Raw genomic sequence first — 23,376 nt, 5'->3', positions numbered from 1 at the left:
TTATGTGTAGACTTAATGTGTATTGCAGGTATACATTAAATTGCATTCCATTTTTGCATGCAGTAATAGACCATATTAAAATATTATTTATTACAAAATAATTAAATGAGTGTATTTTTATAGGGTACAGAAAGTGTACATAGAAAAGTATAAACATTTTGTATCAAGAAATGTGTAAAACATATCTACAAAAATACAATAATTAACCACTGTTTATAAAAAAAAAAAATTTGATCTCAAATGGATTCCCTTTAAGTAAACAGTTTTGGCCCTGATTTAAAAAAGAAAAAGAAAAAGTCCTTTAAGAACATGGAAGAGTAAAGTAAACATGCTGTATATATATTTTTTTTTTGAGATTCCCTTATAAATGATCCTATATTAAGATAAAATATAAAAAAAGACATATTGAGCCATCTTGGCATGACATATGTAGGAGCTTTCAGTGTTTCACTGGCCGCAGGATCAGTTTCTTCCTCATGGCGACTTCATGGACAGGCATTTGTTTGGATTTGATCCCCTCTCTGCTAACCTCATTATTCACACTAAGCAGGATCGTCTGGATGTCTGTACCCCTGGGGACAAAAAAATCAATAAATCATTTATTTTATTTTTTGATGGTACATCTAGTTCTGATTTTGTGCATGTTATCGATTTCAGTACGCATTATTTTCCTTTATCATTTTCTCTACTTTGTATACTCAAATGTTCATAATGAACATAAAACTGCTGCATGGAATCTTTGTTACAAACTTACAGTGGACAATGTTTTTCTAGGTTTCGGCAAAGTGACTGAATAAACCAGGAGCCCACTTCTGGCTTTCTATAAGAAAGGTGACCGTCAGTGGTTGACCTGGCAATGAGGAAATCCGTGTCAGCTGGGATTGGGATGATATTAAAATCATCACCATCCACCTCCATCTCTGATTCTCCGTCTTCTGGAGCATCCGCTTGGACTTTCACACAACGTTGATTTTTTCCCCCACGACATGCCTGTATAAAAAACAGTTTGGGCTTGCCGGCTAGGTTTGGGCAGGGAATGCCAGTGAAAGGCTCCCGTATTTCATCAACAGAAACAACACCACCATCGCTTCCACAGACTCCTTCTTTTTCTCCATGGGAGAGGACACAGCATACAAAGCAGTCTCCATCTACTCTTCTCCCCAGGTCTCTGAGGAGACCCTTCATTTCAGCTTCAGTTTTATTTCTGTGCTCCTCCACCTCAAACCCCAGCCAGTGGAAAACTTTGGCAAGAGACTCTGGGGTCGAAAAGAGAGAAAATAAGCAACTCCATACATTCATCGATATAAAAATTATAAATAAATAATATTTATAAAAATTGACAAATAAATATAATAATTTAATGAAAAGAAAAAAATTATAATTATAAATGTATAAGTCTATAAATATTTAGAATTATTAAAACAAATCAAACTATTTTCTTTCCCGAATTATTTTCTTATAGTTTCCTTTACACAATAAGTGTAGATAATCCTGCTTATACCATGGTCTTTTCCTGGCATTGACAATTTAAAGCTGCTATTGATGTTTGCAGCATCACTACTTTAAAAACAGCAATAAAGGTATCATATTAATATAGAACGGTGATTAAACTGACTGGAACTAGCAGCGCATTAAAAAGTTTTACTACACACCTTTCAGCCAATCAGAATCAAGTATTTAGACAGACCACCATGGTATAACTTAAAATAGTGGTTACACTTTATTTTTAAGATGTCCTTGTTACAGTGTAATTATATACATTTAAGTACTGAGTAATATTAATTAACAACAGATACTTGTAGGGTTACGATAAAGGTTTGGTATATGGTTAGTTGCATGTAATCATACATAATGTATAGTTAGTACTATAGTAACTACATGTAACGTGTAAAAAGGACACTGTAAAATAAAGTGTTACCAAAATATCTAATGCTAAATACCTAAATACAATGCAAAAATGTTTAAAAACAAACTTTGGTCCTCATCTGATCCGCTTCTTTCCTTCAGGGTCGTGGTAAAATGTACATTATTGATGATTACGCAGGTACCACGTGGAATTCGTTCTATTTTGTATTGAGAGACCTGAAATAAAAGCACATATACACACATCAGTGGTATAGAACATACTTGAGGGCAGCATTTACATTCATTTGAATATATGAGCAAATATTGACGTCACCTGTACTGGAGAATCAAAAATGGCATGATCCTTTAACGTTGGAAAACTTTCCAAAATACTATCCTTTCTTAAAAGGTCTATGAAATTGCAACAAGTTTCCTCCCCCTTTCCCATGAGTTTGTCAAGTAGGTTGATGACTTTATTCTCACTTTCAGAAATATATTTGAGGTTCTTGTATTCACGTTGAGTAATAAGACTAGCCTGTTGCACATGCTGCAAGATGATGACGGCATCTTCAGATAAAGTCTCTATGAGGAAGACTTTATTTTTGCGAATTCTCTCAAGGTATTTTTTGTCCATTTTTCAAAATCAACACTGATGAACTGGAGAGAAGAAGAACATAGATGTTAGTTTATGTCAGAGCATCTTCAGGACAGTAAAAATTTTTTCAAATTCACTTCAAAACAAAGAAACATGCTATACAACAATACGAAGTTGCAAAGAGTCAAAAACCTAATAATGGCCAATAGCACTGACATGGACAAAGTGAAATAAAACCTCTGTTCATACATTATTAACAATAAGTAACACAAACCAGGCAAGTGGCAGCTTGTGCATGCAAGTTTAAAAGGACTTGATGGTCACAAGGAAACAATTTAATGTTACAGCGTTCAGGTGAGCAATAAGTTCACTTATGTTTTAAATAGATTCATCTATAGTTCGATATAGATATGCTAAATATAATACTTATTTGACGATTGCTATAATAACGTGTTTATAATTTAATATTAAATCGTTCGTTCGGTTTAAGATTATCTGACGTAGCCTACCGAATAAAATAAATGTAGGCAACTTCCTATTTGCTTTGCTTTCATTTTCCCTTTATTGCAACAGGGTAGGCTAATAGCCTACTGTAGCTTCAGCTATTTATTTGCACTACTTACATCACATTTATACAAAACGTACAAATCGCAAACATCGATCTATCTAATTTGCTATAACAGCTATTAGCATAGACGCTTGAATGTATTTGTTATATAAAACACCGACCTTCTTGTCAGATATGAGTCTTTCCCTCGCAGAACTTGAAGGCGCGAAAGGATGAATGAGTGTGGGGTTGCCAGATATTCTGGGTTGCCTAGTCTTCTGTTGGGTAGACGGTAGACCTATGTGAATTATCAATAAAAATGTACTACCCTTTAACTAACCTTTGGGAAAACATTGATAGTCAGCCTCAGGAAGTCAAGCTAAATTTTGTATGAGTAGTTTTATTTTGAATTCAGTTTTTGTGGGGCACTGGTTACTTTTTTTGTACTGAAACCTAGTTAGCCTAGGCTACATAGGTTGCTGATACATCCTTCCATGCTAGGTTAATCTATTAATTAAAAAAAATTATCACAAAGAAAACAATGTAGTTGAAAATAAAAGGAATATGGTGTAGATGTTCATTGACATTTAATTTTTTTGTCTCCATAACCAGGGTTTTATTGAACAGAGAACTGTTATGGATGTGGATAGCATAGGTAAGTTTATTGGTCCCTGTTTACATAAATTCAGGATGAAAATGACAGAAAATGTCTGTTTAAGCTGTATTAAGAATAATAAAAAATGCTGAATAGGATCTGTAAATAATAATGTATTTATTAATGAATTATTATAGGATATTGTGCGCATTTACAATGAAACCTCTTTCTCTGTGGGTATCCTCTTTCGTGTATATTGGTACAAGTAGGCTACATTTATTGATCAAAATCCCATAAATTTGTTAAAAAATAAATATTCATGTATTTCTCCCACAAAAGGTCTGAATGAGGTTCGTCCTGCAGTGTATCGAGCTGCTCTAAAGCTTCGCTCATTACAAAAACTATGTCAGAGTAAGTTTTTCTGTTTAACTTTTTTTGTGAATGCAGCAGAATGCTTTTATATAACATATAATCTCGCAAACTTAATATATCTCATTAGTGACTCTCTTTTTCAAACTCTAGTGCACCTGGTGTCACTGCAGGATTTGCGCCCAGTTTTAAATACTTTATGTTCTGGGGAATCAATGATTAGTCTTGCTCAAGAAGATGTACAGCAGCTTCTAGAAGAGCTATTCCAGAGCATTTCACATGAACTTCCTGGTCAGGCAGTACCTGAAGCCACAGATCAAACCACCAGGCTTCTCTTTAAACTGTTTGACAGGTGAGGGGTGATTACTGATTCAACATTATATAGTCTATTTTTGTGTTTATGCTTGTGTGATTTAACCTTGCTTTCTTTTAGAGAGCAAACCGGGGTTATTCTGCTCAGGTCTGTGGAGGCCGCGCTGATCGCCCTCTGTGGAGACTCTCTCTCAGCTAAACAGAAGGGTCTGTTCTACATTCACTTGGTTTTTATCGCTTATTCCGATTCTGTCTAGCTTTCAGAATGTATTAATGTTTACGATCTTAGTTAAGTGTTCAGGGTCTGTGCTTGTGTCTCTGCAGCTCTGTTCCGACTGGCTGAGAGCTACAGTGGGAATCAGGAGAGCAACAGGGGCTCCATCAGTCGAAGTGCACTCAGAGTCCTGCTGGAAGACCTCAGCCAGGTGAGAAAAGCAACAATTTGATCCAATTAATAAGAGCCACTTCTAACAAATACAACACATTTCTAAATTAAAACGTCTGGTTAAGGTTCCAGCAGTGGTTCAAGAAAACCATGTGTTTGGCCATGCTGAAACTGCAGTGACCTCCTGCTTCAAAGGGGTATTGTACATTCTCCTAACACACACACACACACACACACACATGCACACGCACACACACACACACACACACACACACACACACACACACACACACACACACACACACACACACACACACACACACACACACACACACACACACTCTATATATATATACATACAGTAAAACCAAACATTATTCTGACAGCAGATATCATTTTTGATGTTTTTTTTTTTTACTAGTGGGTGCAGGACACTATAGTTCCTTTATGTAGGGTAAGTGAGGATAGCAAAATAAAGTAAACTGTGACATATTATACCCAAAAATCATTCATACAGTGGACTACCAGTAAAATGTATAAAAATTTGGGACCAAAAATTGTTCAGACACTTTGACCTGACTATGTTTTGCTTAAGTGTTTTTGTCTTTAATTGCTAATGCGACCTTTTTACACCACAGACTGAACAAAATGAAGCATTGTTTGGTAATTGGTTGATCTAAATTGGTATTATCTAATTGTGTACTTAAATTTAACAGCTGACAGCTATTCAACCTAACTCATTTGTGAGACAGTCTAACAGAAGGATGGTCTGTAAACCACAAAACCAGTAAACCACTAAACTATAGTGAATAAATTGTGATAATGTGAGAAATGTTGAAGGTGTCTTAATAAATTTTGGTTTGACTGTGTTTATTCACAGAATATATACATGCACATATATAATGCCTTTATTTTAGAAAGGTGCCTTCACAAGAGGACCATCTTATTTGCTAAGCTGTGGCATCAAAAAGTTTGAAAATCCCTGTTGAGGAGATTTTTTTTTTTCATTCAAAGCAACATACAGTAGGCCACACATTTTCCCTTGTAGGTATTTGAAGGTACAGCTCTCATTGCTAGACCAGATTTTTAACCACTAAGCTATACCAGCTACATTGTATGTCACTCACACACATGTAAACAGCCTCAAATCCTGAAATTTAGGGATTTTTTTCTCTCTCTCAGGTAATCAGAGCAGATGTGAGTGAAGAGCATTTTATTAGCTGGCTACAGTCAGAACCCCGCCTGCTATTATGGCTGTCCACTCTCTACAGGATTTCAGTGAGTGAGGCTGTACAACACAGAGTCCACTGCCATGTCTGTAAAGCCTTTCCTATCACTGGCCTCAGGTGGGTTTTAAAAAAAATATTATTGCTATACATCCTTGCAAGGTTTGAAACTGGTTTACTGGCCCACAGCTCTGGTTGTTTCAGGGTTATTATCCTTTACTAAAACAAAAATTGAAACAAAATAAATGAAACCTAAATAGTAATACTAACAAAATGACAAAATTACCCAACATTTTTTTTTTTTTTATTAAGTTTTTTAATATTTTTTTATATGAATAATTCTACTAAAATAATACTGGAATGTTTGTATTGGGGCTGACATGCGTGCTGTCTGGTAGATGAAATGGATAGTGACCTGGTATGACCGTCTCTTCTCATAGGTATCGCTGTCTGAAATGCCTGAATGTACACCTCTGCCAAAGCTGCTTTCTGACTGAGAGACGCACCCGGAAACACAAGCCATCCCATCCTGTACTGGAATATTGCACTCAGGTGTAATACCAAGCATATAATGTTTAACATACTGTGCATCTATTAACTAGGGATGTCAGTTTTATGCCTTAATTTACTGTGAGTAATTAAAATAATTGATGTTAGTTTTTATTGTTTTATTTTTCATTTATTTAGACAAAATATTTTAGAATTTTAAAATGTAGGCATTTATCAATTACTGTATATCAGTATCGAACAGAATATAGTATATATAACATACATACTCTTTTAATTATGCTTTATATAATGTGTGTTATGGTTTGTTCAGCCATCCTGGAAGGAGTCAATAGCATCACTGGCCTCCAGCGCTCGACACGCTTTGGTGCCTCGACACACCCGGAGAGAAGCAGAGAGGAAGAGAGCCCTGAGAACAGGGTCCAGGTACACATTTTGTGTGTGTTTTTTGTGTTGGAAATAAATCAAACCTTTAAACTGTGAATGATACATGTTTAACAGAATATTTAACTGGTTGTTGTCTGTGATGTGTGTTTTCCCTGGATTGAATAAACAGACGGACGACAACTGGTTCAACTCTTAGTTTACTCTCTGATAAAGAGATAAAACAGTCTTATACAATGTTTGCTTTCGCCCTCAACATTTCTGTAAAATAAATTTCAAGTGCACTGCAATTAGCACGTGCTTCAAATTCACAGATGACAGCAAATTAATCAAACTTAAAGCGGAAACATGAAAATATACAAACATACATGGAAAATAATCTCTTAAATATGATTTAGAAGAAGAATGTAAGTATACAAGTGATTTTTAAGGAAAAAATTAAATTTGATTAATCAGAGCTTATTAGAAACCCACCTCTCCCATGCATGCAAACACAATGCTGAAAGATAAGAGGAAGTGCAAATACGGAAATTAATAAAATTAAAGGGGAAGATGCACACATATACTGACAGTCACTACAGGTATATATTTGAACTTTTTTGTGTAATTCTGTATATTAAACGTGTAGAATACTTTCTATACCTGTTACACATGTGTTTGTGTGTCTGCAGTGCCCCCTCTCCAGTGCTGCAGTTTGTGGAAGATCCAGACATGCATAATGCTCCTGAAATAAATCTGTCTGCCAGCCCTGCTGCTGTTACAGTCGAGTCTAAAGCCCTGCAGACGGAAGAGATAGAGATTCCTCAGGTAACTTACCTGCAGTGTTTCACAATAGAGAGACCTCCCATTCCAATAAAACATTGCAAAAATACACAATATATAAATAAAATATTTAGGCTTTTATAAAGTCTTTTTTTCTTGTGATTTCAACAAAAGTTGTATTCACTGGTGGCCAAAAGGGATTTCTGGCCTAGGAAAATTTACCACAATTTATTTAAAGGAACACGCCGACTTTTTGGGACTTTAGCTTATTCACCGTATCCCCTAGAGTTAGATAAGTCCATACATACCCTATACATATCGTATACATACTGGGAACTAGATTCTCAGAAGGCGAAGCACTGCTACTTGGGCGGAGTGATTTGCTCGCAGCACCTGAAAAGCCCCGTGGTGAGGAGCAGAGAGTTCGCTCAGAGTTGGAGTAAATCACTCCGCAGAAGTAGCAGTGCTTCGCCTTCTGAGAATATAGTTCCCAGTGTATACGGTTAGAAGATGGCTGTGTCTCATGTGACCTTGTTATTTGTACACGCTGTGACTATACAAATCACAACATGTAAATAGGAAAATGTTGGCGTTATTTTGTCACTTATTGGGAGCAGTATGCTAGCTGGAGCCGTTTACCTCCAGTCTTTGTGCTAAGCTAGGCTAGCGGTGGGTGCATCAGATGGCACGCACAGAGATGAGAGTATATGTATGGACTTATCTAACTCTGGGGGATACAGTGAATAAGCTAAAGTCCCAAACATAAAGTCGGAGTGTTCCTTTAAATATGTTAAAAATTATTATTACATTTAATTAATTTTATTAAAATTAAATTATTTAAATAATATTAAAGATTTTGTAAGCATATTGCATAGTTGTGCTTGGAGTAATTTTTTCAAATTTGTGATCAAATTGTGTGGACACAGTTCAGACCCTTCTTTTGACAAGTACAAAGAAATTATGAACACATGCAAAAACAAGAGAGAACCAACAAAATATTAAAAACTGATTATGTTGTAGTTAGTGTATGCTTTTTCCTGTGAGCTTTTTATTTTAGTTTTTTGCATAGCAGACCAATACTGTATTTATCACTTTGAAATAATCTTTGTTACCAGCAGACTGAGAAAAAGCAAGAAGAAACCACTTAAAGCTACACTGTGTAGGATTTTCTCCCATCTAGCGGTGAAATTGTTTATGACTACCAACTGAATATTACTTTCTAGCCCCTCCCATTCCGAGGGCGTTTTAACTCCTACGGTGGCCGTATTATTTCAAATATGCCGGCAGTCGCGAGTAATCTCCCCCTCGCATTCGTCACGGTGCCACTGAGTGTAAAAACGCGAAAGGCGAAGCTTGAATTTCCAGGTATGTCCCTCTTTGGCTAATGTATTTTCAAGATGGAGGCGCAACATGGCTGCCGCCATTCGTATGTATTCTAAATGGCAGAATCTACGCTTACGAGAATACTTGATTAGTTGGTAGAAGTAATTACACATTACTGAGCACATATAATTTTGAAAGAACAAAGTGTTTTTTGCTAAGAAACTTAAAAAATTACACAGTGTAGGTTTAAGTCGAGATCTTGAAACAACAACAAACATGAACAACATAATGAATAACATAATCACAGATCAATGTTTACATGTGAATTAAAGCCTAAATTCAATCTGTTCATTATATAAATTGATCGTGCCTCTTTAGAAAAATTTGGACTAAACCTCTCAATTCATATGGATTACTTTTATGATTTCTTTATAAACTTTTTGAAGTGTCAAAGTGGTAGTTGCGTAGCTGTCTTTGGAGGGATAGAAAGTTCTCAGATATCATCCAACATATCGCTCTCGGTTACTAACGTAACCTCGGTTCTCTCTAGATGAGGGAACGAGTGTTGCGTAAGCTAGCTTACGGGAAAAACCCTTTTCTCGAGAATACTGAAGCCAAAAATTATCCTTAATTTTGCATTAGTTTAAAACGCATTGCTGCATAAGCAGACCTAGGCAGAGCGACTCGCGCGCCTATTGGTTGCTCAGCAGCAACTGCTGCAACCTATCCAGGGCCTGCTCGTGACGAGCACCAATGAGGGCGCGGGCGCCCGTGCGCGTCACGTCCCGCCAGAATGGGCGTGGCTACAGGCTATAAAAGCAGGCCCGTGAGGTTGTTCTCTGGTTTTTCAATCTGAAGCGAACCAGAAGTAGCACAAGCACGGCAGGGTTACGCAACACTCGTTCCCTCATCTAGAGAGAACCGAGGTTACGTTAGTAACCGAGAGCGTTCTCTTACGAGAGTACTCTCGTGTTGCGTAAGCTAGCTTACGCTACGGGAACCCAATGTAAAACGCAGTGCGTGCTAGCGAAGGTCCACATGCACGTTCCCAAGGGCATGTGCCCGGGGACAAACGTAAGTGGTAATATCTGGGCCAACGAGGGGTGGGCCCAGGGAGTGATAACCATTCCAGAGTGTGGGAATGGGTGCTTAATACAGTAGAACAGTCAGGTACATCCGTGGGCTGAACTAAGAATGATAACACTGCCTGTCAGCCACCTGAACCCGAAGGACAGGTGAAAATCGATCACAGACAGGAAGACCTGGTCTGTCGATCTGGAGCCAGTGGCGCCTCCAGGATTTTTTTCATAGGGTGGCCGAAAGGGGCCAGCAAAAATGTTAGGGTGGCACAATATCAGGGCTTAATTTGAGCCGTTCCGTCACCTCCGACATTGGATCCGGAACCTTTTTTATTGCATCCGGCACCTCCTGTGTCACTAAAATGAATTGCCTAAATAAAAAAAAAAAAAAAAAAAGACTGTTTGTGTAGTGTTCAATGTTTGTGACACATGACTTGCGCGCTTGTTGTATGAGTTGAGATTGCTGTTAGCCTCGATCGTTTCACTCAGGGGAAAAATGTCAAAAAGACAGTAAAGTTTGCTTAACTTTTTCAAATACGCTGGACAGTCAGATCCCAAACAAGCAAAAATCGTTTCCGCTGATCAAAAAGGAGACCACGGTGGACACAGTAGCCTAGTATCGATCGACATAATAGCTCGTTATTTCGACATAATAAGGGGACATTCTAATCTGCCACATTAAGCGTTCTTATAATGGTTTTCTGTGGGAGGAAAATAACGTGTAAATGCGTTCATATTATGGGCTCATCTGATTTTTTGTACATAGCATAGCTAGGGCCCTATGATTTCCGTGATGCGGAAAACGCGGACGGAATCACGGAATTTACACATGAAAACGGAATTCTCTCTTACACATGAAAAAATTTGCATATTTTTTGTTGACATATTAAATAAACGATTTTTTTACTTCCTTCTCATTTTTTTTTTTGTTTAAAACAACAAACGTAGAAAGGTCTCCACCTAAACCCAGAGACATATAGAGTGACACCTGTCAATACAGTTAATACAGGGATGCAAACAGCGCGCTCTTCAGTATGAGTGCAAGCGTGAACCTTTTGCGCGCTCAAGTTCGATATTTCAAATGTAGGCGCGCGGCAAGCGCGCTCATAATTGAAGCGCCGACGCGCGGACGCGCTCATTTTTTCCAGGCGCAGCGAGATGAAAACACCTCAACTTTTCAGAATGCCGCAAGCGCACCGCAGTTCATGAGACCAACATATCAACTTCACCCTTTCCGTAAAAACATTGAAATCTCAGTCAACATAAAGGATGGGGGTGCACCACAAACACTACGGGTGTTTTCCTCTTCTCCATAAATAAACCTTGTAGCAGAGCTACAGCAAGCGTTTTTCGGTGGTGGAAATCTATTAGCTACTAAAACTTCTTTGTCGTTGTGGAGAGCAGTGCATGATTGCATAGCAACGTCAGACGCCATGGGAAAATCGGACCGAATTTTACTATTAATAATAAAAGATAAGCTAATATGCATTTGTATTTGTAAATGTCAGTATCATTGTAAATGTTTATCTTTTTTGACACATTCTTTTTTATAAAAGTGATTTAAAGGCTTAAAAATGCAAGGTTTATCTTTTTATAAAACATTCTTTGTGAAAAATGATTTAAAAGCTAATTTAATCTTTAATTTAATACTCATCAATCCTACCTTGTAACTGTTATTTTTGGATTCTATTAGATTTGTTGAAGGTTTGGAATGTGCTTTGCTGAATATATTAACAGTTTAAATAAAAAAGCTGATTTATGAGTTTGTGCAAGTAAAATTTTAAAGGTCAATACTGCTTAGAAGTGAAAAGAAAACAAGAAAAAATCCGAAAAATCCGAAAGGGCTAAAAATTATCCAAAAAAACGGAATTTGAAAAAAATAATAAAAAGGAATTTGAGAAAAAATAAAACGGATTTTATAGGGCCCTACATAGCCTATTTGTTAGGATTTTAGTATCATAATGATTAATAAATGCACGCGCAATTATCCGTGAACTTGATTTGAACAAATTTCAAACTTGTGCAAAATTCAGAATTAAATTAATGTGCAGAAATTTTTACAAATAGAGAGTATGTAGGCCTACTATACTGTTGTAGCCATTTAAAAAGCGCATTTAGTTTCATATTTGTTAAAATATTATAATGCTATTTTATTCCATTCATGTTGATTTATGAAAAGTGAACAGCACGACCGAGTAGGATAGGATGTGCAATATGAGACTTGGAGCGGGTCAGACATGATTTTGACAGTTGAAGTTGTTTTGTAGAAAGCCTTTCTTTAAAGTGAATTTCGTTTTGTATAAATTGTATCTTAATTTTAATCAATTTTTCATCAACCAATTGCCTGTATTTAACGAATAGGCTACGAAACAAATATAACGGAGGCGCCCGCGCGCTCACTTGCATTGCACATGAACTAGAGCACATCCTAACTTAACGCAACTCAGTGTATGCCTCACACAGACATGACAAATACATCAAATACACAAACCTTGAAATGTCTTAAAACGAAATAATTCAAAACGAAAAAAAGAAAAAGGCTAGGCTACTCTCTGATTATGTAACCCACTAGGCCTATTTATGTGTATTTCTCTCTTTAGGCGCGTTCACACGGAGATGGCGATAGTCAACTTCATCTTTGCAGCCGAGTCGACACTTTTAGAGAAAACACTTGTTTATTAATAAAAATCAATACACGCGTCACCGGATTTACAGATGCACGCACACATATTATTTCGAAATAACGAGATATTGTGTTGAAATAAAATATTATTATTAATAATAGCCTACATCTTTTAGAATAGGTCTATTTGATTGAATGCTGAATGTTGCGCTTGTTCAATTTAATAAAATTAAAACTTTAATTGTGATCATTAACATAACTGAATATTAAATATTTAGTGGCCAAGTTTTGCGCAGCTCCACGTCAATGATCTAGCACCCACTCAGCACATGCGTTAAAAATTATCTGGCGCTGTCCCTGCAGAGAAGCTACTTAGGCAGTGTAATTATTTTTATTTTTCTGAATTTTTTTTAGTTTAGTTACCCTTTTTTCCATGTGCTGCATGCTTCGCGGTATTGCGGCTATGGCGGCTGCACGTGTAAGTGCGCGAAGTTGCCGCAATGCACGTAAAGAGGGGGAGGGGTTGAGAGCGTATTATACAGTTCATATAATACAAGTTTATTATTATTTATTTTTAATATAGTGTTTCATTAATGTCTATGTTAATTTATAAAATAAAATCACTATACTAAAAACTCCACTCTTTCTGGTTGGGGGGGCCAATAGGGTGGCCAGTGTCATTTTGGGGGTGGCCGTGGCCCCCCCTGGCCCCCCCTTGGAGGCGCCACTGTCTGGAGCCTGTGTATAACACAAACCACACACAGTCTGTGTCGATCTGCAGCGAGAGCGAACAGAGCTAGTATGTTAGACTGACAACAGTTTAGCCTGTAGGCCAGGCACCTCCAGGTTATAAAACCTGATAAATGTAGACGGGGAGGCCCAGCCCGCCGACATACAAATATCATGGAGAGAGACTCCGCGAGACCACGCCCATGACGAGGCCATGCCTCTGGTGGAGTGCGCTCTGACGCCCAGAGGGCAATGAAGGTTCTTAGACCTATAAGCCATAGCGATGGCGTTAACTATCCATCTGGACAGGCTCTGTTTCGATGTGGCTAAGCCCTTAGCGCGGCCACCAAACGAAACGAAGAGCTGCTCTGACTGCCTGAAAGCATCAGACCGTTCGACATATATTCTCAGCGCCCTGACAGGGCAGAGAAAATTCACATCGTCCTCACTCTCAGATCTCGGAAGAGCTGACAGTGAAATGATCTGTGATCTGAACGGAGTGGAAAGCACTTTGGGGACATAACCGTGCCTCGGTTTAAGGATGACTTTAGAGTCATTAGGCCCAAACTCCAAGCACGAAGCACTCACAGAGAGCGCGTGAAGGTCACCCACTCGCTTAACTGAAGCGAGAGCCATGAGAAAAGCGGTCTTCAGGGAAAGATACCGCAAATCCACGGACTGAAGGGGTTCGAAGGGTTCGCCCTTCATGGCATCCAGGACCAAGGAGAGGTCCCAGGCTGGAACCAGAGGGGGCTGAGGAGGATTTAACCTTCTAGCTCCTCTTAGGAACCTAACAATGAAGTCGTCTCTACCCAGTGACCGGCCATGCAAGGGTTTTGTAAACGCAGCAATGGCCGCCACATACACTTTGAGCGTGGAGGGGGACCTGCCCTCGTCCAAAAGCTCTTGCAGAAAGGAGAGAACCTCTGTAACGCTACAGCGCTGTGGGTCTAAGTTTCGGGGTGAGCACCAGCCGGAAAACACTGACCATTTAGAGGCGTAGAGCCTTCTCGTAGAGGGTGCTCTAGCCTGAGTAATTGTGTTCAACACTGCCGCTGGGAGGTCAGCGGGTACCCGTTGATGGCCCATGCATGCAGGGCCCATAAGTCGTGGCGCGGGTGCCAGATCGCGCCCCTGGCCTGGGAGAGGAGATCTTTCCTCACCGGAATCGGCCACGGGGTCGTGCTCTTCAGTTGCATCAGCTCTGAGAACCACACTTGATTCCTCCAGAGCGGCGCAACGAGGAGCACAGAACATTTGCTCTCCCTGATGCGCTTGATTACCTGTGGTTACATCGCGATCGGGGGAAACGCATAGAGCGGACGGCTGGGCAGGGCCAGCGCATCTCTCTGTTTCGTGAAGAATACTGGGCAGTGCGCGTTCTCCGTCGACGCAAAGAGGTCGACATCCGCTCTGCCGAAGATGTCCCAAAGTAACTGGGCTATCTGAGGGTGCAGGGACTATTCCCCGGGGGGAACGTTGTCCCTGGACAGCATGTCTGGTCCCACATTTTGGCAGCTCGGGACATGCGATGCTCTCAGTGAGCGCAGGTTGTGATGGGCCCACAAGAGGAGGCGTTCCGCCAGCTTGTGAAGGCTACGTGACCTGAGACCGCCCTGGCGGTTGATGTATGACACCACCGACATGTTGTCCGTGCGGACCAAAACGTTGTGGCCTTTGAGGAGGGGGAGAAAGTATCTCAAGGCATTTTCGACCGCTTTCATCTCCAGACAGTTTATGTGTAGGCGCCTTTCTGAGGCTGCGCACAGACCAAACACTGGTCTGCCCTCGTAGAGGGCTCCCCAACCTGAGTTGGATGCGTCTGTCGAGATTACTTTTCGTCTCGAAGCCATGCCCAGATCCACTCCTGACTGATACCAGTCTGTCGCCTTCCAGGGATTCAGTGCTGTGACACAGTTCTGAGTTACCCTGAGGCGGACGCGGCCAGCGGACCATGCTCGCAACGGGACCCGCGTTTTCAGCCAGTGCTGCAGCGGGCGCATGAAAAGCAAGCCCAGTTGAAGCACTGCCGAGGCCGAAGCCATAAGACCCAGCATCCTCTGAAAACGTTTGAAAGGAAAAATGCTGCCAGTCCTGAAAGCTGCAGCTGAGCGCTGAATCTGCAGCGCGAGCTGTGACGTCAGCCGCGCTGTCATTGACACAGAGTCTAAGTTTGTTCCCAGAAAAGAGATTCTCTGGCTGGGAGACAGTAAACTCTTGGTTCAGTTGATTTGGAGACCCAAATCCCGTAAATGGTCGAGTAATAGAGCCCTGTGCGCTATTAACTCTGACTCTGACTGGGCTAGAATAAGCCAATCGTCCAGATAGTTCAGTATTCGCATCCCCCGTTGTCTCAGGGGAGCGAGCGCTGCATCCATGCACTTCGTGAATGTACGGGGTGCTAAGGAAAGACCGAACGGCAGGACGGTGTACTGATAGCTCAGACCCTCAAAGACGAATCGCAAGAAAGGCCTGTGATGGGGCACTATTTGGATCTGGAAATATGCGTCTTTCAGATCCACAGAGATAAACCAGTCCCTCGGGCGAATTTGCGCGAGAATCTGACTGGTCGTGAGCATTTTGAACGATCTCTGCATAAGGGCTTTGTTCAGCCGTCTGAGATCTAGGATGGGTCTGAGACCGCCATCCTTCTTTGGAACGAGGAAATATCTGCTGTAAAAACCTGACTCGCTCAGTGTGTGAGGGACGGTTTCTACGGCTCGTTTCTCTAACAGTTTCGCAATCTTTCGCAAAATTTAAAAAAGGTGTGCTACTTCGCTGTTCACCGTGGTTTCGACCCTGGCTCGGAAGCGAGGGGGTCTGTGAGCGAACTGTAGTGAATAGCCTCGTTCTACCGTGTTCAGTACCCATTCTGACACGCCCGGCAGCTCCCTCCATGCCTTTATGTGAAAGGCTAGAGGGAGAATAACGCGCGGGCTGTTGTCGCTGTGTGTGTGTGTGGCACATATCTCACAGCGCCTGAGAGAGGGCGCGCGCTTCGCACACACATAACACAGATCGTGTCTGGTAGAGGGTGATTTACACACGGGACACGTTTTGTGTTTATTGACGGGGGCTCTGAATGAGTGCTTATCACAGAGCAGCCCGTGTTTGTGTGAAGGGATGAGCGCTGTACAGCGGGCACCTCTTCCACATTCAAAACACACACGGCGTGAGCCGAGTTTATGGATATGGGCCGTGAATGAGTGTGAATCACTGAACCGGCCGTGTTTGTATGTAGGTGCGAACACTGTGGAGTGGGCACATGACCTGCATTTATAACACCATCGGCGTGAGCCGGATAAACAGACAGAATGCTCTTTCTGTGATATATTTGGGCGGCCGTAAAAACGGCCTTTGGGTACAGGCGAGCGTGTTGTGTAACGGGCTCGTTGGCTGTGAAATACACATCTCCAGTCACCTCTGTTGAGAGAACTGTGAGAGCGAGACGCGCTGATTTCGATGGCGGTCCGGCCGCAGCGGGACTCGACCATCTTCGTCTTCCTAACACGGTCAGGAAGACTTTGAGGGCTCTGCCTTCAGCACAATCTTGGACCGGGGTCCCCGAGAGGGAGGCGGTCTGTGGTGGCTAGAAGAGCGTGAGCGCTGCTGGGAGTCCCTCGGCTGACGGCGCTGTGAGGCTGACGGCGGGGGAGGCTGTGGCGCTGACTTCCGATTGGACGGCTGCTTAGAGCGGCCCATAGCGGAACTGGAGCGCTTCGGCAAGAAATGCCGCATAGCCTGGGAGGTTTTCTGTACCTCGGAGTACCGCTCCGGAAACCCCTTGACAGCCGGGCCGAAGAGACCGGATGGCGCCACGGGCGCGTCGAGGAAAGTGGCTCTGCCGGACTCCTTCATGTCGGACAGCGTCAACCACAAGTGCCTCTCGGTGACAGTGAGAGACGCCATATTCCTCCCGATGGCCTGAGCAGCGGACTTGGTGGCTCTAAGCGCCAAGTCGGTCGCGCTCCTGAGGTCAGAAAAATTCTCAGGGTTCGGGCCCGCCTCGTCCATTTTACGGAGAAGGTCGGCCTGATACACCTGAAGCACGGCCATTGTGTGAAGTGCAGACGCGGCTTGACCGGCGGCGGTGTAGGCGCGACCGATCAAAGCCGAAGTAGTCCTGCAGGCTTTGGAAGGCAGTGAAGGATGAGACTGCCATCCGGCGGAAGGCGGGCAGAGGTGCGTGGCTACCGGTTCCTCGACCGGAGGAATGCAGAGATAGCCTTTGTCTTTCGCGCCGTCTACTAGAGAGAGCGTCGAAGAGACAGTAGAGCGCAGCCTGGCAGAAAATGGCGCCTTCCAGCTCTTAGTGAGCTCCTCGTGGAGCTCCGGAAGAAAGGGGGCAGGCCTGGTGTGAGGCGTCGAGCGGCGGCCTGGCAGAAAGCAACCGTCCAGCCTGCTGGGTGCAGGCTCATCAGGAAGCGACCAATCGAGGCCGAGGTCCTCCACGGCCTTCGTAAGCAGGCGAAGAAGCTCGGCGTCAAACGTAGACCGCACACCGCTCGATTCCTGAAGAGAAGGGGCGGGGTCCGTAATGGAGCCCGACCATCCTTCGCAGTCAGAAGCCAGAATAGAGCAGCTGTCCCCTTCCGCGTCATCTCCCCCCGACTCGATATGCTCACGGCAGATGCCTCCGGCGTTCTCTGTGAACGGCGCTTTTTACGGCGCGGCCCAGAAGAGAGAATCGGAGGGGCGGGATCCACGCTGAAAGATGCTAGGCGAGCCCGCAGGGTCGCCATAGACATCCCTTCACATTCCGGGCAGCCGCCCAGGGAAAGCGCGTGGTCCGCGTGAGTGTGTCCCAGGCAGGAAACGCACAGGATGTGGCGGTCCCCATCGCTGAGATCGGCTCGGCAGGAGCCGCATTTCTTGAAAAGAGGCATTTGAAACAACGCCTCGCTCTTTTAGATGCAAGCGTGTATAACGTAACACGCGGAATAGAAAAGGATATCGGCGCCGGATAGCGCAGCAGGAACGGCAGAGGAAGCGGCGAGATGGCCGGCTTGAAGCTCGTCCCGCTGAAGGCTCTTCGACGGCGCAGCTTCTCCGGAGAACAGCGAGGTGAGTGTCCACTTCGCTGAAGAGTTGAAAAATCAGAGAACAACCTCACGGGCCTGCTTTTATAGCCTGTAGCCACGCCCATTCTGGAGGGACGTGACGCGCACGGGCGCCCGCGCCCTCATTGGTGCTTCGTCACGAGCAGGCCCTGGATAGGTTGCAGCAGTTGCTGCTGAGCAACCAAAAGGCGCGCGAGTCGCTCTGCCTAGGCCTGCTTATGCAGAAATGCGTTTTAAACTAATGCAAAATTAAGGATAATTTTTGGCTTCAGTATTCTCGAGAAAAGGGTTTTTCCCGTAAGCTAGCTTACGCAACACGAGAGTACTCTCGTAAGAGAACTTCATTTGTGTTCTGAAGTTGAACGAAAGTCTTATGGGTTTGGAATGACATGAGGGTGAGTTAATTAATGAGAGAATTTCTTGGTAATCTATCCCTTTAATCTTTAAAGGGGTATTATGTAGAATTCAGAAAGCCTTGTTATTAGAGACACTGGTGGCCATTAAGTGAACTGCAGCCAGCAACTTACTGCTTGTGCACACAATTTATAGTGATGCGAGTGAACACCAATAGTAATAGTTACACACCAATAGTAAACGACAAAATCAAATCCTGCCCTACATTTTTTTTCTAGTTCTAGAAGCTGTTTCACTCATCCATCACAATAGGGAAGAAACTGTCTAATTTAAGAAAAAATTTATGGGAGAAAATGCTTGTTGCACTCTGGAGATCATCATAATGCTAAATGATCACCCTGTGAATATTTTTTTATAGAGAGAAACAACTGATCTCCAAAAAGACCTCAGTGTTACCCAGAAGGCCATGAGGGATCTGCAGAGAGATAAATGGTGGGCCTTTTTTCAAAGTAAATCTTTGAGTATAGAAAAGACAAGACAGTCTTGTGTGCCGTGTGTGCATATGTTTGAACATGTGTGTATGTTCATTTTAAATAACTGCATTTTTGTGTTCAGGCTCCTGGAGAAAGAGTTTCAGGTGTGGAGAGTTGCAGCCCAGTCAGAGCATGATTCACTGGAGGACAAATGCACTGAGCTGAAGACCATGATGGAGACGCTCAACCAAAATAATCAACATCTGGAAGACGAACTGGACAGAGTCAGACATGTGAGAAGCGGCATAAGGAGGGCATTTAGGCCTAAATATAAAATATATGCATTTGAATTGCATATAAAATTTCCATCCATTTGAATTGCAGTTTTAACATGAACTAATAAACTTGAAAGTCACCATGAAATCAATATTATTTTGATGTAATATTGCAGTATTTATTATAAATGATGTATCCGTGCACATCATTTTTTTTAAATATCTCTTCTTTTCTGATGACGTTTTTCAGCACAGAACAACGCAACCTGTCACTCAAATAAGATTCCAATACACTGTAGAAAAAATTATATGATCAATAAGTTATGACAACATGTTTTTGCATTGCTTAACTCGTCAAAATAAGTTAAGAAATGTTCAACTTTTTTTTTATAAGTTATACAAGATTCAACACATTTTTTAAGTCAGTTTAATGTAATTTTACATACAAGTTGATTGTACTTAAAAATTCAAGGCAGCAATTTTTTTTTTTTTTTTTTTACAGTATAATAGCCAATGACAATGCTATTCAATGCCCAATGGACAAAATCATGTCCCATCCTACATTTTTTTCTTGTTCAAGAAGCTGTTTCATTTGGATATACCTCACGAGAGGGAAGAAAATATTCACGCATCTTCCATTTTTTGCCGACTTTCATGCATATTTGTTAGTCATAAATGAAACAGATAAGACACAGGTGGGATTTCTCAAAACTGAATGTGTTTTCAATACACAATAACCTGTTTATATATTTATCATCAATAATTCCGATGTTTTAATCTCATACATTTTAACATTGAATATTGCTTATTTAACAGCCTGCCATATTTTAACCATGCTCATACTTTTTAACTGAATAAATTTAGTTGTTTTCACAGTGAACAGATTAATGCTTATTCTAATATAATATATATAAAAAAATGCATTTGACAATACGATTTTATGATTTAAATAAAATTAAATAGAGGCAAATGGTTAATAACAAACTATGCCATGACTTTTTGAGTGCAAAACCTTACCCGTTTCATTTATGTATGACTGACAAATATCACATTTAGTTTATGTTAAAACTGTGCAATCCAAATGGACTTTAGTAGGGGGCAATATTTTTATTTATTTATGTAAAACAAGTTCTTTAATTGTTGTTTGTTGTCGTTGTCACAGGTGTTGAGTCGTAGGGACAGAGATGAGCCCAGAATTGACTTTCATTTCCATTCAGACCTTCAACCAGAACATGATGACAGCATTAGTGAGAACAACTGGACACAACCAGGCTGTTTAAAACCTCATGACAGCTCCAGTGGAGAAGAGGAGATTGAGAAGGGGAGAGAAGGAGGAATAGAAGTGGAGGAGGAGACTCTTTATGAGGTATCAGAAGACATCTCTACGAATCTGGATGACATAGATAGTGTTTTGAACCAGGACGTCCAGACAGCTTCGGGGCAGCAAGAGGAATCTGAGGAGGAGGGGCTACAGGAGGAACAGGAGGAGGTTCTGCTTGAAAGACAGGATCTTTTTTTATTCCATCAGTCCATGTCTGATTTAGCACTGGAAGAGCATTCAGGCTCAGACGACTCACAGATGGACGACGAGGAGGAACTTTGTGAGCTTGTACAGCAACTTAGAAAGGAGCTTTCTCTATATACAACCACAGGTTTGTGCAGTCATTTTTATTATGCTTGCAACTTTGTAGCTTTGTTGTCCTATGATCCTACAGAAATGATTCTAATATGCTGGTTTTGTGCTCAAGAAACATTCATTATTGTCAAAACTGTTGTGCTGCTTAATATGTTAACATGATACACTGCCATTTAACATTTTGGGGTAAGAAAAAAATCTTTAAAAAAATATATAAATTAATACTTTTATTAAGCAAGGGTGCATTACATTGATTCTAGTGACAGTAAAGACATTTATAATATTTCTATTTCAAATAAATGCTGTTCTTTTGAACTTTCTATTCATCAAAGAATCCTGAAGAAAATGTATCAAAGTTTCCATAAAAATATTTAGCAGCAAACCCTGTTTTCAACATTGATAATAAGAACCATTATTAATAATTGCACAAATAAGTAAAAATATGTATATTTAGTATCATTTATCCAGTCTTCAGTGTCACATGATCCTTCAGAAATCATCTAACATACTGATTTGTTGCTCAAGATTTTTTTTTTAATTATTATTATCAATGTTGAAAACAGTTTTTGCTGCTTACCATTTTTGTCGAAACAATGAGACCATTCAAACATTTGCGGTAAGATTTAAAAAAGAAAAGAGAGAAATTAATACTTTCATTCATAAAGGATGCATTAATTGTGACAAAGTGACAGTGAAGACATTTATAATGTTACAAAAGATTTATATTTTATAAATGTTTTAATTAATTGATTTAATAATGAAAATAAATGCTTGATGTTTCTATGAACTGGTTTCAACATTGATAATAATAATAAATGTTTCTTGAGCACCAAATCATCATATTAGAATGATTTCTGAAGGATCATGTGACACTGAAGACTGGAGTAATGATGTTAAAAATTCAGCTTTGCATCACAGGAATACAAATATTTTAATATATATATTCAAATAGAAAACAGTTTTTTAAATTTGTAATAATATTTCACAATAATACTATTTTCACTGTATTTTTGATTAAATAAATGGAGCCTTGGTGAGCAGAAGAGATTAAGTAGTAAATATAAATGTGTTTGTGCTATTTTTTGTTTTCTCTCCATCAGGGTCTGTCTTTCTACAGAAGGAAATGCTAATGGCGGCAGCAGAGGGAGTCAGAGACACTGTTTCTCATTTAGTCACTTCCGTGAGGACCACCAGTTTGGCATGATGGCAGCCAATCATGGGTTGCAAATAAACTTTCCCTCATTTCCAACCAGTACAAGCCAATTTTGTAAGTCTCATCCCATCACAAGGCTCATCATAAATTCAAATTTACAAGCTCAATTCACAATTTAATGCAATCTAAATATAAAGAGGTTGCAACTCTTTTTCAAAATCTAAATGAGACATTGGTTAATATTAGAGAGGCACCACATTTTGGATGATACTGATAAGGCTATTATATTCTTGTTCCTACATGAATATTTGATTTTGGTCTATTTCAATTCACTGGTCAAATTATTGGCATACCATCTGTTGTCCAGGGCAACAGTGTATAATGCCTAATACAGAAGCGTTCACTTTGCATTTGGGTCTGTCTGGGTTTATTTTTTAGATAATGGCTGGCTGACCCTTAATTATAGCCAATGTCAATAAATTATCATTCATCTCTGGTTAATGTGTGATTTTATAGTGAATTTATAGGCTGTTTTTTAATTGACTTTTAATACTAGACATTTTGGATCTTTTTTTATTTATTTAAATAATGTCCTCATAATATGTTTATTTTGTTGGACAACACATAAACATTATCCATTTTAATATTTTGCATTCAATACACAGTAAATTTGTTATATTCTTATGTTATGCAATACATATTCATACAGAGTGTTTTTTTATTTTAAAGGTGTCAAGAACTGCATTGTTTTGTTTTGTTTTATGTTTCCTGGGGTGCACTTATAATGTCACTATATGATTTTTACATCAAAAATGGTCATAATTTAGAAATAAACAGCATTTTCCTATAGTCCTCTGATTTGAAGGCTCTGTTTTAAGGGGCGTGTCTGCTGTGAGACTTCAGTGTAAACGCCCCCTGCTGTGATTGGCTAACATCTTTGCATATGAAATAGCTAAGTATATTATATGTGGAACCATAGGTTAACTAATCATGAAAAGTGTTGATTATAGCATTATATTTAGATCTTGGCATGAAAGGTTGCACTGATGATCACTGTAGCCGATCAGACGTGTCGAGTGCATGAATACAGTGATCTCGTCATCGTCGATTTCAGCACACACTAACAAAAGCATTTCATCATAAC

At 40.6% G+C, this 23,376-nt stretch overlaps 2 protein-coding genes across 3 annotated transcripts; one reads left to right on the top strand and one right to left on the bottom strand.

The window, feature by feature from the left end:
* Window positions 1-66: 66 nt before the first annotated feature.
* casp20 (caspase 20, apoptosis-related cysteine peptidase) lies at window positions 67-3,268 on the bottom strand. 2 transcript variants are annotated; one of them, XM_082136977.1, is made up of 5 exons: window positions 3,170-3,268; window positions 2,180-2,502; window positions 1,974-2,082; window positions 755-1,256; window positions 67-572 (listed from the first exon to the last, which is right to left on the bottom strand). In XM_082136977.1, exons 2-5 carry the CDS (start codon window positions 2,477-2,479, stop codon window positions 440-442), a joined length of 1,044 nt encoding a protein of 347 aa, XP_081993103.1. In that variant the 5' UTR covers window positions 2,480-2,502; window positions 3,170-3,268; the 3' UTR covers window positions 67-439. The 2 variants fall into 2 exon arrangements, with proteins under 2 accessions (XP_081993103.1, XP_081993104.1); XM_082136978.1 differs by lacking the exon at window positions 3,170-3,268 and adding an exon at window positions 2,715-3,091.
* dytn (dystrotelin) lies at window positions 3,172-23,161 on the top strand. Its single transcript, XM_082136847.1, has 15 exons — window positions 3,172-3,308; window positions 3,600-3,642; window positions 3,922-3,993; window positions 4,105-4,303; window positions 4,385-4,470; window positions 4,588-4,688; window positions 4,774-4,845; window positions 5,831-5,994; window positions 6,315-6,426; window positions 6,695-6,807; window positions 7,437-7,572; window positions 19,114-19,187; window positions 19,311-19,461; window positions 20,606-21,095; window positions 22,180-23,161. The coding sequence occupies exons 2-15, from the start codon at window positions 3,624-3,626 to the stop codon at window positions 22,281-22,283; spliced, it is 1,893 nt and encodes a 630-aa protein (XP_081992973.1). The 5' UTR covers window positions 3,172-3,308; window positions 3,600-3,623; the 3' UTR covers window positions 22,284-23,161.
* Window positions 23,162-23,376: the final 215 nt, after the last annotated feature.

Source organism: Leuciscus leuciscus (assembly GCF_965113295.1).
Source record: "Leuciscus leuciscus genome assembly, chromosome: 14".
NCBI lineage: Eukaryota > Metazoa > Chordata > Actinopteri > Cypriniformes > Leuciscidae > Leuciscus > Leuciscus leuciscus.
Note: the sequence above shows the minus strand (reverse complement) of the source record. Positions and strands in the feature narration are given on the sequence as shown.

Excerpts from the sequence above, each read along its gene's own strand:
- casp20 (XM_082136977.1), bottom strand. The coding sequence starts at position 2,479 with ATGGACAAAAAATACCTTGAGAGAATTCGCAAAAATAAAGTCTTCCTC. Across the intron at positions 1,257-1,973 it reads CGGATCAGATGAGGACCAAA|AGTCTCTTGCCAAAGTTTTC; the intron begins GTTTGTTTTTAA and ends TTTCGACCCCAG. Across the intron at positions 573-754 it reads CTAGAAAAACATTGTCCACT|GGGTACAGACATCCAGACGA; the intron begins GTAAGTTTGTAA and ends TTTTGTCCCCAG.
- dytn (XM_082136847.1), top strand. Across the intron at positions 4,689-4,773 it reads TGCTGGAAGACCTCAGCCAG|GTTCCAGCAGTGGTTCAAGA; the intron begins GTGAGAAAAGCA and ends CGTCTGGTTAAG. Across the intron at positions 21,096-22,179 it reads TTCTCTATATACAACCACAG|GGTCTGTCTTTCTACAGAAG; the intron begins GTTTGTGCAGTC and ends TCTCTCCATCAG.